This window comes from Barbus barbus, assembly GCF_936440315.1.
Source record: "Barbus barbus genome assembly, chromosome: 24".
NCBI lineage: Eukaryota > Metazoa > Chordata > Actinopteri > Cypriniformes > Cyprinidae > Barbus > Barbus barbus.
The window spans coordinates 22753789-22773105 of NC_136752.1; the positions used below are offsets into that span (position 1 = coordinate 22753789).

General features: G+C 36.7%; 1 protein-coding gene across 1 annotated transcript in view; it reads left to right on the plus strand.

Annotated features, from left to right (window-relative positions):
• Positions 1–19317, plus strand: part of LOC306844217 (tubulinyl-Tyr carboxypeptidase 2-like) — a 27495-nt gene continuing 8178 nt past the window's right edge. Inside the window, exons 1-6 of the mRNA XM_079376190.1 lie at positions 1–745; positions 5751–5839; positions 7221–7277; positions 7554–7628; positions 13689–14070; positions 16516–16640. Coding sequence (XP_079232316.1) covers positions 431–745; positions 5751–5839; positions 7221–7277; positions 7554–7628; positions 13689–14070; positions 16516–16640 — 1043 coding nt within the window. The 5' untranslated portion in view covers positions 1–430. The remainder of the gene's footprint in view (positions 746–5750; positions 5840–7220; positions 7278–7553; positions 7629–13688; positions 14071–16515; positions 16641–19317) is intronic.

The following is a 19317-nucleotide window of genomic DNA, read 5'->3' on the forward strand; positions in this document are numbered from 1 at the left end:
AGAGCGAGTGACCATTTGTTAAGACCGCCAGTGAAAGCGGCTACTCGGAAAAACAGATCATTCATTAATACTCTACAGTCAGGTGTTAAATTATTCTACCGTGGATTATTTAGCCAGCCTCCTCAGTGTTTTTAGCGAAAGAATGAAAGTAGTTTCTGTGGCACAACTACAGAATGCGGTTTACTGGGAACATATATGACCATTTCTGAGCTGAAGCACACTCAGCCATAGTTTGCTACAGAAATGGTATCGCTGACCATTTTTCTGCCTGTGGATCTTTTTCAATTTTCTTAAACTTGAGCAGGACCGAGTGGTTTTGGCACATTATGCATACTCGAGGAGCAACATGTCTTTGTGCATGAATGCTGGGCAGTCATAACTGATTTGGGGGAAAACAAGGGGAAACTCCCCCTCGGAAGACTTCTGAACAATGACCGGACCAAGCGCCACGAGCAGCGGCTCAGCGGCCAAGATCAGCAGACACGGTCGGTCCAAGAGCACCAGTACCTGCCGTCACACCACGGGTCCGGCGGCCGACTCCTCTTCATCCACTGCCGCAAACAACACCGGCAGGTCTTCCGGTGAGGAAGACGAGAAAGACGGCGGGGTCCCGTTTTTCGTGAACAGGACGGGCTTTCCCATAGACACTGTCACCTGGGACAGAATGTGGTCACATGTCACCAAAGTTCATCCTGATGGACAGGAGATGGTGGATAGAATACGAAATGCAACACACCTCCCTAAAGTAAGTGGAAAGTAATGGGTTATTTATGTAGACTCATTTAAATATCTCAAAACTCAAAATCCAGTGAGCTGCCTGTCTAGGCAACATTTTTGGCGTTATATAGATGTGATGTATGTCTTGAAATATTTGATACCCCAAAATGTTATCTTGTTAGGAAGCTCATATGTATGAAACACATTTATCATATACGTATGCTCCTATGTGATATGATGCACAAAATGTTGATAGGCAGCTTCGTTATATAATCCCCCAAATGCTGTCTAGGCAGGCAACGTATTTATAATATTCCCAAAAAGCTTTCTTGTTTGGCAAGTTTCTAGGTTTTAAGTGACAGCCACTGTATGTGTGTTTTGTACAGATGTCAGTAGAAAATGGACAATGGATATACAAATGCAGAATGCAAACTGCCATTTGTGTGACCCAGTTTCCACCTAGAGGAAGTGTAGCCTGTGACATTTGAGTGGATTTACTCATCCATGTGTTTTCCAACACTGTCACATTGCCCCTTCTCATCATTTGATTACAAACCAGGCAAATGAGAGATCTGATCTCTCATCTTGTGAACTATGCAGAAACATGCCTTTGTTAATGCACATTAAATGAGGAATGATGCCATGTGACATCTTAGAACTTTCACTAGGATTAAGGTTTCTGCCATGTCCCTTCACAATGTTGCTCTAACCTCCAAACATAAACCAATCAGACCTGATCAGGCTTCATAGAGCATGCAAATGAAGGGCCTCGGAGGGGATAAAGTGAGTCTTAATCACAGACTAATCCTCAGTGCACAGACGGACAGCATTCGCAGGGTCTTTTGTTTTAGTTAACACTATTGTGCATTCCTGCACACTCATATGAGCTGATGTTTGCAGAATAAAGGCGTCTGATTGGTCGAAAGTGTTGAGTCAGATCCCCTAATGTTAAAGTAATTTATTAAAGGACAGCAAGTGTTGAACAGGTGCATGGAGTGAATCCATCAGATCAGCCAGATTAGGAGTCACTTGAACGGCTCACGGGCACCTCAGTCGTGATATTGAGGGTGGAGAGAGCGCTGGACATTCACTCCCCCCACCTACAATCCCTGCCGGCCCGAGACTCGAACCCGCAACCTTTGGATTACGAGTCCGACTCTCTAACCATTAGGCCACGACTTCCCCATGTAAATGACCACACTGATGGAAAACCAGAGTCTCCAGTGATAACCTTGGATCTGAGGACACTGCAGTTATTATGTAATCAAACCACATACCAGTACAGTGCTGTCCATTTGGTGCAGTTAAACAATAATCAAAATCTATATAGAGTATTAATTATTATTTATAGCACAGTTGCACTTCCTATTTTAGGTTTTGTTTTTGATATAATCCATTTGCTAGAGTGCTATTAGAAATAATCTGTGTAATTCCTGTTGTTTTGTCTTGAAGAAAATAATGTATCGCATCTTCCACAGAAATATTTACTATTTTCAACACCAAATAATTTCTGAAGGACAATGTGATGCTGAAAATCAAGCTTTGCTATCACAAGAATATATTAAATTCTAAAAGATATTAAAATAGAAAACGGTTATTGTCAATTGTAATAATATTTCACAGTGTTACTGTTTTTGCTGCATTTTTAATCAATCGGTTGCATTCTTTGTTCACATATGACGCTGCTTTCTTAAACATTAAAGGGATAGTTTACACAAAAATGAAAATTCGGACATTATTTCTCAGTCTCATGTCATTCCAAACTCATAAAATTTGTTCATCTTCAAAACACTAATTAGGATATTTTTGTCGAAATCCGAGAGCTTTCTGTCCCTGCATAGACAGCAATGCAACTACCACGTTAAAGACCCAGATAAGTACACCTCGTTAAAATAGTCCATGTGACATCAGTGGTTCATGTAAATTTTACGAAGCTACGAGAATATTTTTTGTGTACAAAGAAAACAAAAATAAAGACTTTATTCAACAATTTCTTCTCTTCTGCGTCAGTTTTCGCATGTGTCGTGGTACTCTCGTGAAGGCGTGTCGAATACTGACACGGAAGAGAAGAAATTGTTGAAAGAAAGTTGTAAATTGTGGTGTATGCATGCAGAAATGTTGCCAATGTTTTGGTAATGATCTTTTGGCTTTGGTTTTTGGATCTTATCCATTTACTAGAGTGTTATGAGGGATAACCGGCATAATTCCTGTTGTTTTGTCTAGCAGTTGGGCCTTTATTAAATTGTTTTTGGGCCATTCCTTCACACCTCAACCAGACGTCCACGGCTAAAAATTTGGATTTTGATAATTTTATTTATGGTGAAGTAAATACATAAATGAAGAATAAAGCCAAAATGTTAAGTTTTACAATGCTCTCTAATCCACTATTTTTAAGGCCCTGTATGATTTGGTCAAAACAACATATGTGGGTCACTTTGCATACAGCTGATACATCTTTTAAAGAGGAATGTCTGAAGAACACATAATGTTGAAACTAGAAATGCATCATGTTTCAACATACCTACACTGTAAAAACAAATTCTGTAAAATGTACGGTAAAAAACCGGCAACTGTGGTTGTTGGAATTCTACCGTAAAAAATACGGTAACAACATTTTAGGTTTTACGATTCAAACAAAATTTGAAATGCAACGCAGGGAATTCTGGGAACATCAGTTTACTGTTTTCCCTGTAATACAAGAACTTACCGTTAACCATTTAACAGAGGTTTTTATGAAGCATTTTCACAGTTTTTTACCGTTAAAATTATGGTCATTTTTTATAGTGTATCTGAGTCCCAAAAATATAATTTTTACAAAGTTAGTGTGACTGTAACTCCGAATGGCCAGCTGGTTTTCTGCAATGACTTTGATCCTGTTACGACTGAAAAGTCTACATCTGTTCTCTTAGATGGACAAATGTTCTGGGACAGGCTTGTATCGTCACCTACAGTAGTGAGTCTCAAGTTTCATTACAGTCCCCCGGGTGGGCAGAGGTCAGGTAATGGCCCTGTGAGTGTGGATTGTGGCCTATTTATTGCTGACCTCCTTTCAGGGTTTGAGAGACCCAGTTGAACCAGTGGAGTAGAGCGTAGAATTCAGACTGTCAGAATCAATATTCGGAGTGTCATTTGTATCCAGATACATTTTTGGGAATCAATACTGAATTGAAAGCCTGAAAATAAATTAAAATAATTGCTGTGATAATTTCAAGCAGTGGTTCTCAACTGCTGGGTTTATGTTCTGGACAGGGCATATGATGCTGAAAACACTGAAAGAAGTCTCATGTTCACAAAGACTGCATTTTTTTTAAAATCAAAAATATAGTAAAAACAGTATATTACTGGTGTTTTGTTTACGTTTATACAATAAAAATGTTGGTGCTATGTTGGGTTGCCATTTGAGTCTTGAAGCAAAACAAGTTGAGAAACACAGGATTCCATTTCATCAACACATTTTAATGAGACTATAAGTTCTTGTGACGTTTGTCACACCTCGGGTTTCTAAACGCCTCTATTTAAGTGCTGAGAAAGAAGGCGTGCGTTTGCACCTCTGTCTTTCAAAAGTTATTCTACTCAGAACAACAGCATTGTTATTCTGCTATCATAACATTGGCGCAGAATTTAGACCTATTGTACAATGCATTTCTGTGCTTCTTTATCATGCATTCAAAGGCTCCAGACGTCAGCACAGAGACAGACAAGACTGTACTACCCTGCCTTTCTAAAGTCTCTCATTCTCTTGCACTGGGCAGAGCGATAAAGAGGAAACAGGAGATGATTCCCTTTCTCATTTCCTCCTGTGACCCAGCAGCTCTTGCATGCACTTATTGAAAATAAAACCCAATGCATAATTCTGCCAAGCTTTGGTTTAATGCTGTAAATGTGTTGAAATAGAGAGAATGTTTCAGATAGAGGACAGACTTTTTTTCTAGTTTTCATTAATTGCTGCTTTTCTTCTAATGAATGGAGGCTTGTGTGCGAGAGCATGACCTTTGTTCATTGCTAATTCTTTTCGCTGTCCTTTTGCAGTTAGAAGTGTCATTGTAGAGGTTTCAAATGATCAATGAGGCACTGTTTCTATAGATAAGGACTTTTCATGCCATTGAGACATCAGAATCTGATTGATGAATCTCCTTGTGGTTGCAAAAGTCACCTTGTGACTAGGTTGCCAACTTCAGGATAAAAACAAGTGACAACCTCCCTTTCATTATACTACATTTCATTTAAGATTTAAAAGGATAGTTCAGCCTAAAATGAAAATAATGTCATGATTTACTCGCCCTCAAGTCGCTCTAGAATTGTTTGACTGTCTTTTTACCTGCAGAAAATATTTCGAAGAATGTTTCAACTGTTTTTGTTCATATACAATGAAAGTCAGTGGTGTCCAAAACAACACTAGACCCCACTGACTATACGGACAAAAACAACATGAACATGAGACATGAACAAAAATGAAATGCGACATGATCACAGTGTATGCCTGCAGCTATGTACTACTTAGTATCTGTAACATCTTATGTCATACTGAAGTACTATGCAATATTATACACATCAATTTAGTTTTTGCCAAGGCAGATTCTAACAGTGGAGAATTATGAGTGTACATAAATAATTCATGATGACTCATGTTCAACCTGATGTTTTTAATATGGCAACAAATCCAGTGAAAATCCGAACCAATGAAACCCAGCAAATAAAAGTTAGCTAGCAACATCTATGACGTAATACTAGAATAAAGATATAGGGCCTATGCACAAACAAATATTGGGCAAACCTGAATTTAGCATTCAGTGTCGCATGATCTTTAAGAAATCATTCTAATATGCTGATTTGGTGATCAAGAAACATTTTTTATATTCATCAATGTCAAAAACAGTTGTGTGGCTTAATATTTGTAGAAGCCATGATATATTTTTGCAGGATTCTTTGAAGAATAGACTGTTCAAAAGAGCAACACTTTTGATAAACTTAATGCGTCTTTCTGAATAAAAGCTGAAAGATATTGTTTGCTAATTCTCTCTCTGTTTTCACAGCACCCCGTGCCATCGGTTCCAAACTTTAAGCCATCGATGTCTGTGCCTGATTGGCTCCATGCCATCCAGAACTACATGAGAAACTTGCAGTATCCTTTCCCTCCACAAACAGTTCGCTGTGGAAAAGTTTGACAGATGTGTTCTAAATCTCTCTTTCTACTGGATGCATTATGGATTCATGGGCACTCATTTCTTTGGAGTGTCAGTTATGCTTTTTCGCTCAATGTAATTTATTCAGTCGGCTTGAGTTACTCAAAGTGCCTTTTTGGTTGGAGTGTCAGTCAATTTAATGTAGAGTGATATTAGCCACTGGTCTGCATACTTCTGGTACTCTGATTATTACAGTTTTCTGCCTCATGCTTTAAAGGCTGCCAGTGAAAATGCATGGCTTTGATATAGATTAAAGGAATAGTTTGCCCAAATATGAACATTTGCTGAAAGTGTCTACACCCTCCATCCAAGGTGTAGTTAAGTTTGTTTCTTCTTCTGAACAGATTTGATTAAAACTTACTTTACTTGCTCACCATTGAATGCTCTAAAGTGAATGGGTGCCGTCAGAATGAGAGGGAGACAGCTGATAAAAACATAACAATAATCCACATGACTCCAGTCTATCAATTAACGTCTTGTAAAGTGAAAAGTTGTGTTTGCATTAAACAATCCATCAAGACATTTTAAATTCAAATCATTGCTGCTAACGTATGAGTCATCTATCCATAATATTGTTTTCTCCAGTAAAAAAGTTGTCTTGTCTAAATCAGAAGCAAAATCATACACAAGCGAAAACAGATTTAATGTTGCTTTTGATGTGAGAGAGGACAACAGGGGATGGACTTTTTCACTAGAGGAAGCATTATTTTGGTTTATGGACTTTTATGACTGGCAGCCAAGGCTTAAAGTTAAAATGCCTTACTATGGATTTGGTTTACAAACACGTGGCTTTTCACTTCACAAGATTTGGTAATTGATGGACTGCAGTCATGTGGATTATTGTGATGCTTTTTTTTCCAGCTGTTTGAACTCTCATTCTGACGGCACCCATTCATTGCAGAGGATCCATTGGTGAGCAAGTGATGTAATGCTGAATTTCTCCAAATTTGTTTGATGAAGAAACAAACTCGTCTACATTTAAGATGGCCTGAGGGTATGTGCATTTTGTAGCAAATTTTCATTTTTGGCTGAACTATTCTGTTAAATTGGATATTGCATTGTCTATACTACTTGATGGTTAGATGATTTCAGCTTCTGTGGATATTTATGTTCATCATTGTGGGCGATTAATATCTCCGCATCTGAATTTTCTCCCACAAATACAGCAATGTCTGTGAAGAGTAATGTGTACATAGGGTTGAACAGGATATTGTTTGCAGCTGTGCATTTTGACACGCATGAGTCACAATGAAGAAACAGGAAAACAAGGCTTCCTAAATGAGCCGTACAAACTTCACGTAGCTCCTTAACTGCTGACAGATACAACCATACGGGAACACAGTTCTTTGAGATCAAGAAAACCAGACCTCTGAGTGGGTAAGTGATGCCATCGCTGAGGTATTTTCATCATCCTCCCTGTCTGCATCGTCTTTCCTGTTTTTAGTCTTTTCTTTTTCCTGTTCCTTCTTATTTTACACATATTTTGCACTCTTGGTGGTAAATCCCTTTTAAAAAGATGTTTTACAGGTGTGATATTAATTTTAAAAGGTGCCCTTTTACAAAATACAGAGCTTCTAACCAAACATGAAAGGTTCATTTTAGATTGAAAAGAAGTAATGGACCCTGTATTGCATCAATCTAATCTCTTTCCAGGTTGATGGAGACCGCCAGAGAGATGATACGAGAATCACTTCCCATCAAATGCCTTGAAGCAGTTATCCTTGGAATGTATCCTTTAGCTTTATTGACAACTGTGTTGTTATTGCTAACAAAAACTAACAATTAAAAACGAATTAAAAATTGTTTTTATTAATTGAAAAAAATAAAATGAACTATAAATATTATATCAGAAACTTTGAGAGAAGTTTAAGTACCAAAATGACTAAAACTAAAATAAAATATTAATATATGAAAAACTAAAAAAAATTTAATATTTGAAATAAGGCTGAAGTACCAAAATGACTAAAACTAATACTAAAATGAAAATAAATTAAAGATGAATAGAAATACTATGACTAATTGCTAAAAAAATGCTAAAATTGTGTACATTAATATTAAAATAACACTGATTGATCAAGTGCATTATCTTAATTCAACAAGGAATTAAGAAAAATTAAGGTTTTAAGAAAAATGTAGAAAAACAATTAAAAATGAAACATGCATGATAAATAAATTACAATAGCATGCATTAGAAAAAATATCTTCTGAAAATGTAGAAATCTACTGTTTTTTTTTTTTAGTCTTGAACATCCTTCAGTCCCTAAAGTATAAATCAGTTTTCATAAAAGTAATTATCATCATCGAGCACATACAGCACAGTTCATTTGTCTTGGGAAAGCCCCATACTTTTATTTTTAATTGTTGATTTCTCAATTGCTGAAATTTGGATGGAGGACTAAGCAGAGATCTATCAAAGGCAATGTGCTTCAGATCACTGTCTTCCCTCACGATCCCCCACCCCTTCAACTCAGCCCGAAGCTTTTACGCTCAGCTGTTGCTAGGAAACTAGGAGTCGTAGTAGATTCTCCTGAAGGGAGGCGCAGCTTCCTGTCCATGCAGTCGATGCAGCTGTGCCATTCTATGCCACTGGGAGGGTGAGTTCTTTCAGGAACTATTAGTGTCAGTTATCTCATCAGATCCAGGCCAAGGGTTAACACAAGGTGAATGTCATCTCCGTCCGTGCAAATGCCAATGTAGCAGATTGTGGTGTGTTTCGCAAGAGCTGCAGTGTGGACTTCACTTTGAGTTAAGCACCTCACGCGTCATTGGTTGCAAATCTGCGTGCAGATTTATAGTGGAGAGCGGGAGGATGAAGGGTTCCAGTTTACGTTACTTTGAGATTTGTATCTTTGTGTACAAAACCTGTCTTTTAATCTACAGCGCTCTCAAGGGACTTTCCTACAGTCCCAGAGGACTCAAACATAATAACAACGAGTATTAGAGAATACTGAGGCTATTGTTGTTGTAAAGTGAAATTTGCTGTAAGCCATTTTTTAAATACTGCATATACAATGTTCCTACTGGACAAATATATGTGGAAAATCTATCATTTTTAACCCTCATTCTGTTTGAAGTGATCCATTTTTGTCATATGCAAATGCATCTGCCCTTATAATGTCACAAATCCCACAATATCCAAATGAGCCATTTCTAGAGCTTGATTAAATAAATGTATTGACCCCTTTAATAATCATTTTAAATTGTAAAGAAAAGTAGAATCCACACCTCAAGTATTACAAGAACGGAGCTGAAGAACGGTGCTGTTGAAATTACTTTCAAAACACTTTTTTTTTTTTTTTTCAGATGATGAATGATAAAAACATTGACAGCCAATAGAATCCATCCTGCTTTTAAAGAACTTGAGCATTTAAAGTGGTAGATGACAAAACTGCAGCATGTGCTTATAATAAACCAAACTTTATCACACGTTGCTGTGGATGGTAATATGGTTATCGTTATTGTTATCTTTAAAGTTCTTGTTGTAAACTTGCCTTTACACAATTGACCTATCGGTAAGGCCCCCCCCCCCCCCAGTTACTATTGCTCACTCGGACAAACAAAAGGGAGCTAACTCTCTTACAATAACAGCTGTCAGTGTGAAAACCTTGTCCCAAGATGTTTTTGGACACAAAAGGACCATTATTCAAGTGGGACTTAAAAATGCCATGGGGGGATAGATAATAGATAAAAGATTTTAAAATAAATATGTAAAAATACAGATCACGATGCAAATGAGACAAGCCTCATGTTACGGTCATCATGATCAAAATGACAACATCCTGGATCAACACTGTTCATGTACTGCAGCATAAGGTTAAATTTGACATTTAACCAGTTTAATATGGAGAGTCACTGAAATGTAGACCTTTGTTTATGTGTTTTTGACCTACACTCTACATAACGTGAGAACAGTTCGCTCTTTAGGTTTGTACGTTAGCATGGACTCACTAACTTTAACGTTAGCTAGTTTTAGCCAGAGATACTTTGCTGAAACGCAAGATGACATTAACATTCTGCTTGAGTAGATGAAAATTGTAACTTAATGAGAGTATGACAGCCAGAAAATGAACGTTTTCATCTTCATTGGGATTGGGGTTGAATGCTTAGGGAAATTTTGCTCCGTTTTGTTTGGGTTTAGGAAATGGAATAAAATAAATTCCATTGCCCATCCACTCATGAAACTTGGAATCAGTGTTACATGTACATCGTTTTTCCATTTTTGTAGCATGAACACCATCAAACCAATGAAAGCTAAAATACATCGTGAAGCAAAGAGAACACTGACAACATGCTGACGGACAAAATAGAGCAGGAAGAAAGAAATTCAAACAATAAATGCAGTTGTGTAGCTCTTTAATGTGTCGTGACAGATCGCTGTAACTCCTCAGTTCAAGCAGCACAAGAACTGATCATCTCTTCCTCGTTATTAGTTATAGCATGAAATAAACATGAATGAACATCAGAAGGTATCTTGTTTCAACTATGGAAAGAGATCAATGCACTCTATTTTTCAAGTTAAAGTCCACCAACATTAATCTACTCTCCTGTCTGGTTTGTTTTTCGGACAAAATTCAGATTCTGCATTATGATCGGTCAGATCGCCTGTCAATCAAATTCCCGGTGAAGGGTCAAATAGAACATTACGAGAGGAGGCTCTCAACCAATGGCGTGAGCTTGAGGGTGGTGGGGCTACCTAGTGCAATTCCATATGGTGTTGGTAGTAGCACAGAAACCATTTACAACAACTTCAAAAATATTTCAGTGGATCTGAAGATATCCTGATAATAATTTTCTCAACCATAGATGTCAATGATGGATTTATAAAAAAAAAAAGGATGTGAAACTAGTTTTAGCTTTTATGTGTTGTTTTGGCTTTGGCAGGCAGTATTCTTTTCGACTCTTAAATATGCAAGGTCAGCATTTTTTAGCTATTATATCACAAGGACAGCCCAAAGGGAAATGTTTGGTGTCTTCTTTCTTCATGCTAAATTTTGGGTAGAAAAAGTCATGAAAAGACTGTCTGCATATTCAAATGAAGACAAAATGAACAAAATAAAAACACAGTGTGCTTGAAACATATAGCAGAAGTAATCCCCCAGGTTTGGGAATGCGTGTGTTGCAGATAAGAATTCTCGGCACTGCTGCTTGGAGGATCACATGGCCCTGCTGATGGGTAATGTGATCCTCTGGTGTCTTCTCATTACAACACTGGTGGGGGGTTTTGTGGGTGTGTGTATGTGTACACACAGAAAGAAGGAAACTCAAAAGAGCTGCAGACAAACAAAACCTACTGAATGAGCCTGTATTTACTTCGGATAACAAAGTTTTGTTCAAAATACTACAAAAGAATAATGGGATTGAGTTAACAAATCTCCTTTTGAAAAAAATCTAAATGTAACTTCTTTGTTTTCGCACTGTCTTGTGTCTTATGTATGATTCACCGGTGTAAAAAATGTTTGCTTTACTTAAACGAATTGCAAAGATTTTCACCAAACTTTTCTGCAGATGATGGTGATACCAAGGCCTCAATTAATATTAACCAATTTGCAGCCTACTGTTCATGAGCAAAATATACAATATACATATATATATGAAATGTTACATAATAAATATTTTTTTGTAATGTAAATGTATTTACTGTAACTAATGATCAATTTAATCCATCCCTGCTGAATAAATTTATTAATTAAAAAAATCATACTGACCCCAAACTTTTGAATGGTAGTGTACATTTATATTGAAGATTATTGAAGACGTTCTCTGAAAACAAGTCTTCTCAAGTAAATTCATCTTTTTTTAGATTTTAATAGAAAACAAGGAAAAAAAGTCTAATTAAAGTTGTCTTTTACTGTGCATAATTGTGAAAGTGCTTCAATCACTTACCATTTTTGTATTTTTAATCTGGAATAGCCTAGCTATTTGTGGACCACTGGAGTTTTTGATTAATAGATGAATATGCTTGTGTTATGGAATACCAGCATGTTGTTGGACACATATGGCACAACAGCTCTATCGTATGTGCTCTTGGCTGACTTGGCAGCTTGTGCAGTACCCAATTGCAAACGACACTGGCACACTGTTGACTGACAAGTGTGATGATAATGATTCATTTAAGGGGTGGTTGCAAAGAATAAAGCATAATTTCCTAATTTTAGCAACCTCAAGGCAACATGAATTCAGATTTAGCATCAGAAAGGAGAACAGCAATCATGCTAATCACTTTTTGTTTTGTTTGTACTGTAGTTCTTAAATTACATGATGCATACCCTACAAGAAACAGCACTCAGTTTACTGATGTGACTGATGGCATTAAGGTCAAAAAGTAGCTTAGACTTTTTTTTTTTGTCCGTAGTTGATGGGTCCTGGTGTGAACCCTGCTGATACACTCACAGCCTGGTGACTCCTCATGGCAGCAACTGCCACATCATGTGTGGCCATGCTGCAGTGAGCACTGCTCGCTTACATAAGACTACAGAAGAGATCAGGCAGAGACAAGGAAAAGCCCAAGGGGAAGGCCAGTCTAGTCGAGTGTCTGCTGACCAACTTCAATCACATCGCTGCAACATCATGGAAAGAGAAGGTTTTTGTTCAACTTGAGATGTTTGGCTTTTTATATATTGGTGTGTTATTACTGTGTTATGTGGTTGCTAGGTCAATGCGAGGATGTTCTTGTCGGTGCTTGTCCATGCAAAAGTTTTTTTCCAAATTACTAGAGTGTTATAGGTGGTTACAAGGGTGTTGCCATGCAGCTTCTAAGGCACTCAGAGTGTTTTTTACTGTATTGTGTGGTTGTTAGGTTATTGGTAGGGTGTTCTTGTTGGTGGTATCCATGCAAAAGTTGTTTTCACAATGCTTGAATGTAATAGTTGTTGCGACACCCTAACAACCATCCAAGGTGTTCAGAGTGGTTTCCGTGTGTTGAGTGGTCACCAGGGAGTTCTGGATAGTTGCTAGGTCATCTTCTTGGTGATCTTCCTGGTTCTTGCCCATGCAGACATTGTTGCCACGATGCTAGAGTATTATGCATCATGGTTGCTAGGGTGTTGCTATTCAGCTGCTAAGTCTTTTAGAGTGTGAGATTGCTATGTCATTGCTACAGTGTCCTTGTTGGTGCTTTTCCATGCAAGCTTCCGAGTCCCTTTAATATGCTGATCTCAAGTTCTTCATTGGAAATCTTTGGGATTGTTTCTTATATTTCACCTAATTGCTTAGAAAACCACATAATGTGAGTTGTCATTTATTTCATTCATGTAGCACAAATTATTACATGCTGAACTGCCAAATTTGAGTTAAGACGACCCACTTACTGTAGATCCTGTTTATTTTAAAGAGAGCACAATTAAACAACTAAGCTTTCATTCAGAGTGTCAGTTCTGAGAACATGCTCAAAAATGTTAACTGTCATATATCTTAATAGAGTATGAATTGAAAAACTGGTTGTTAAGGACAGCTTCTTATTGACCTAAAGTAAGTCATTAGCTGATCGATTTTCAGGAAGTGAGCAAAACTAAACTTACTGAAAGCTCAAAGATAGATTGGATTTGGAAAAATCAATAGTACACACACAAGTTAAAAACCTTGGGGAGAATTTGGTATTTTTCACGAAACACTTTGGTATCCTCCTGAATCTTAACACTGATAAAATCAATTTGTCATTAAATTATCACTTCATTCTCGAGCAGCTGCTATTTTTTTTTTTTTACTTGAATTATTCTGATTTCACCCAAACTGTCGTGATTAAACCCATCACAATTGAACATTAGTGAAATCCTTGACTCTATGTGCCAGCTACCTAACCAACGGCCTGACCTCCGTGGAACGGTTCCCCATCAGCTTTAAGACCCAGTTCTCCGGCCACCACTTCCATCATGTGGTGCTGGGCGTTTACTGTAACGGCCGATATGGCACTCTGGGTATGAGTCGACGTACTGACCTTATGGACAGATCTCTGAGCTTCCGTACACTCAGCGAGTTGGTGTTCGACTTTGAGGACTCGTACCGCCGCTACCAGCACAGCATGAAGAAGATTAAAATCGGCCTGTACGTGCCCCACAATCCCCATGTTTTCCAGCCTATTGAGTGGAACTATCTGGTGATCAATGCCTGCAAGCAGGGCCGGGAGGACATGCGCAAAGAGCTGGAGAAGCATGGCCGTGACATGAGGATGAAGGTGAGTCCATAGCCTTCTAACATAGTGTTATTTTTAGTGCCGTCAAACAATTAATCGCGATTAATCGCATTCAAAATAAAGGTTTTTGTGTACATAATATATGTGCATAGTGTATGTATATATAAATACACACACATGCATGTGTATATATTTAAGAAAAATGTCATGTTTATATATTAAATATATTTATAAATAATATAAATTATATGAATATACATATATGCATGTAAATATTTTCAAAATTTACACGTGTGTGTGTGTATTTATATATGCATAATAAATATACACAGTATGCACACACATTATGTAACCCGACACTTATTTTGGATGCAATTAATCGTGATTAATCGTTTGACAGCACTAGTTAATTTTTTTCATTCGATATATGGTATTTTTTGTTAATATTTTGAATAAGATTTTTATGTGTGTGTGTGTGTGTGTGTGTGTATATGTGTGTGTATGTGTATATATATATATATATATATATATATATATATATATATATTAGTTTTTTTATTACTTTTTGTTTCTATACATAGTTTTTATTAATGTTTAATTTTAGTTTTAGTATTATATATATTTAGTAGTTTTAGTACTTAATTTTAGTAGTGTGTGTTTTATATATATTTCCAATAATGAGAATTGTTTTATGGTTAACAAACTAAAATAAAAACTCACTGAAACCATAGTGTGTGTAATATATATATATATATATATGAAATATAATATTAAATTAATGTTTGATTAAATAAAATGTGTCAAAAGATGTCATTAATATATTATTGATTTTTTTTCATAAATATATTATATTGATACTTTATATTTTTTTGGAATAGAGATCTACTTGTCCCTCTCAAAATCTAAGCTTGTTCAGTGGGAACTAAATAAGGTCAGACCTCCTGTGGGATGCGTTACAAGGATCACACTTTTTTTATATTCTGTGTTATTTTAAAGTAAACATTTGTTTTTTCCTGGTTCAATTATGACTGAACCAACTTCAAGAGAATCTTTATTTGTCCTTGGCCATTTATGAAGAGCTAGACCAGCATACTAGCTTGAGATCATCTGTATGACCGTAACATGGGACGTGTTTATCATCTAGACAGTAAAAAGTAGGTCATGTGCTCCCAGTTTCTCAGATGCGACCTTGACTTGTATGGATGACTGCAGTCAGCTGTGACATAGTTTCCATGAACTACATGAACAGACAGTGGAAATTGTGCTCTGGATATTTAAAACTAATGTAGGCATATTTTTATGGATGTTGAGGAATTTGGGACACTTCAAAACTTATTTTGAACAATTCATCCATGCGTTTTTTTTACATTGTAATTATTTACTTTGTTATAAAAATGCCATAACTATAATATATTATTAATAATGTTATAAAATATATTATTTATAGTTGTATAAAAATAGTGTAATTCCAGATGTTTGAATGGAATGTAGGCGTCTTTTTATGGATGCTGAGGAATTTGGGATATTTTTACAACTTGTCTTTTATGTTTAGGCTATATGAACATTTCAAAGCACGTGACAGGATTATATACTGTATGTATAATACATAAGTATTATTTTATTCTGTTCAGTCTTCTGTTTTGTCCTCAAGTCTACTGTTCCCATCAAAATTCATAGTGCATTTTCTGGAACAAAGCCTTTTTGATGAACCAATTATTAAACTAGTCATCTTTGAGTCAAGGACATTACAATTATATGAAGAATGAGTTTGCAGAAATGAAATCTAAATTTATTACTGCAGTCCATCTTGAATGAGTTTCTTGAGCATCTGGCATCATCAGCATGGAGCTGATAATCATTCATAATGAATCTTATTCTAAAAATCTACTTTTAATGACTGAGAACATCACAATGTCGAGTTGCCTCTCATAACTTGTGCAGCTCATTTGGGGAAAACACGATATATAGAGTGATTGAGAGTTTGGGAAATCTGTTGTCTCGTAGCATAACGAAGTTAATGAACGTCATCAAGTTAATGAACGTAATGTGGAGCTTTTCGTAACACTAGCTTTATTTGTGCTGCACTCGCTAATGAGAAAACACAGTTGGAGAGATTCAGCGTTTGCTCCCTGTGGTGTGAAAAAGTTCAGGCCCTTTTTAATAAACTGATTGTAGATCTGTCGTTCTTTAGCACCGGATCCCTGTCGGGTTGATGACGGGCAGTATTCCTCATCTGTGACGTTCTGTGCTTGCCTTTTTCCACCTGGAAGATTTCAAGCCCTTTTTCATTCTAATTGCCCTAAAATCTTCATTTCATTTTCGAACTGAAGATAATAATTATCTTTAGTACCTCATAGCTTCATATAAATTTCCATATTGCTTCAGTGTGTGTGTGCGCATAGATGCATAATATCTACTTGGCAAAATACAAAGATAAAGCAAAATATATGAAAAGTATAACTGTTTTAAAACAACTTTTTATTGCAGATCCTCAAATCATCCAGTGCTCAGTCTCCAATCAAAGAACGAACCCGAGGCAAGTCTTTATCACCGCGACGCCGAACAGGCAGCAGTCCCCAAAGACGCCAACATGTCCACAGAAGAGACAAATCGTAAGTAATGGACACTTTGATGTTGAGGAAATTTAACGCAGTTCTGAGAAATAAGCTGTGGAAAATATCCACTTGTGCGCAATTCACTTATTAGAAAAGTTTCTGTCAAGACAATAAGTATAAATGTGGTCTTAAGCTGTCAGTGGTTTATCAGCAGTGACTCGTCATGAATTGCATCAGTCAATGGAAGCTTAAAGTAATTACTTGGGTTGCATTTATTTAATTTTGACATTTTAGTGATCTTCATATTTCTGGTGATTATGCACTGGTGAGATTAAAGTCTCTTATGCTCATGAAAACTGCATTTATTTGGACCAAAATAATTGCATTTATTTGGTCAGTATACTTAATATTGTGAAATTCTATTATTTTTCTCTTTTTTTTTTTTTTGTAAAGAAATAAATACTTTTATTCAGCTAGGATATGTTAAACTGATAAAAAAGTGATAGTAAAGACTTATATTGTTACAAAATATTTTATATTTAAATTTAAAAATAATGACATTTTAAATTTAAGACCTTTTAAAATCAGAATTAAGACGTTGGTAATTAAAGGGATAGTTCACCCAAAAATGAAAATTCTGTCATTAATTACTCACACTCATGTTGTTCCAAACCCGTAAGACCTTTGTTCATTTTCAAAACACAAATTATTATATTTTTGAAAGCGGAGAGCTTTCTGACCCTACCACGTAGCTAACACGTTCAAGACCAAGAAGGGTAGTAAGGACATCATTAAAATAGTCCAAGTGACATCAGTGGTTCAACCTTAATTTTATGAAACTCCAAGAATATTTTTGCGTGCAAAGAAAACAAAAATAACTTAATTTGTGTTATAAAAAATGAACAAGTCTTACGGGTTTGGAATGATATGAGGGACCGTAATTAATGGCAAAAAATTTAAATTCTGGCTGAACTAACCCTTTAATATTAGATACTTTAGCTTTTTATAGCAAAACATTTGTAAAACCAAGGGACATTTTTTTTTAATTCACACACTGCTTCTATATATTTTAGTTGCAAATGCAAGTGAAATGCTAACACTTTCAAGCCCTGATGTTACTAAACACTGAAGAAGACACACATTGTCTGCTCATGTTTCACATCCATGCAGTGGCTTTAACCCAGTGCGTTCTCATTAGAGCTGTGATGTTGACAGTGTGAAGCAGGTGCTGGTAATCCGTTGATTAATCTACTCTAGCAGCACACGGTTGGCCACTTCTCGTGTTACTGAAGCACTTGTTTCTCTCGTCCAGGCGGTTGACTTATGGATTCAAGGTTTCTATAGCAGCACAGCGCAAGTACTAGCAGAGAGCCCTTTTTAGCATTGCTGATCACTTTACAAGTGAGACTTCAGGCTGCTTTTGTTTGTGGTGTTGAGGAAATAAGATCCCTTTCTTTTTAGTGCCGCCGCTGGGAAATATAGGCAGTGCACAGTATCTACTAGGAACAGAGTCATAAAAAGTGACAGTGATAGATAGCAAAGCTTCCTCTTCGAAAGAAGTCATTTTTAGCAAGAAATACATACAAAGGAATTCCTAAGCTCTGGAGAAAAGATCTAGAACAGGGAGTTAGGGCTAGTTAGTTAAGCAAAGTGGCGTTTTAAACACTTGCAACTGATGTGACACTCCTCTCCTGTCACAAGCTGCCCTCGGGCAGTACACTGGGTCGGCATTCGCTCTAATAGGATGTGAGTCCAATGCAACAGCTGTGGTAGATGAGGGCTTCGCTGACATGTCACGCTGAAACCAACCAATGAATAATCCTTCCGCATGAACATACAGTGATAATCAGAAGGTCCTGTTATGATTTAGCATTTCAGAGCTCAGCGCTTGATGTAACTAAATCCTCTGATGCACCGGATCATGTTAAAGCTGGTGTGCTTTAGTTTGCATTTGTGTTTATCAATTTTAGCTGGCGAAATGCATATGATTGTGAATTTCACATAGGAGCGAAAACTTTCCCCATACAGATTTTGCCACTTCTTACTTCTGTGTGAGGTGCTTTGTACTTCACTGCACTATTGACAATTGACTGGCCTTTTTGACTGGAAAATTTCATGAAATTCCCTCACCTTTTGGTTCAACGCTACTGACTTAACTCAATTTTTAGTAGCGTGACAGTAGTTGTTTTCTAATCGGTGTAGGTTTTCCGGTTATAACCAACATTTGAAGTGGATCAAAACAGTTAATCAGAGACAAGAACGGGTATTGTTTTGGTCTTAGGACAACTTTGATGAAAGGTTTTGATCCACTTCAAATGTTGACTACTATGGTTCATCCTAAATAGTTCTCTCTCTAATATGTAACACTGGAGAAGTTTGTTCATTTAGTGAATTCTAAACAGTCCTCTCTGTCATATGTCATTGATTCAGACTTACTTATGAGCAGTGTTAAAGTTAAAGGGTTAGTTCATCCAAAAATGAAAATTGGCCCATGTTTTACTCACCCTCAAGGCATCCTAGATGTATATGACTTTCTTCTTTCAGACGAATCCAATCGGAGTTATATTAAAAATGATCCTTGCTCTTCCAAGCTTTAGAATGGGAGTAGGTGGGTGTTTTTGTTCAACAGTCCAAAAGTAGTCAAATAAAGCGCATCCATCCATAATAAAACATGCCTCACACGGCTCCGGGGGGTACATAAAGGCCTCCTGTAGCGAATCAATGCATTTTTATT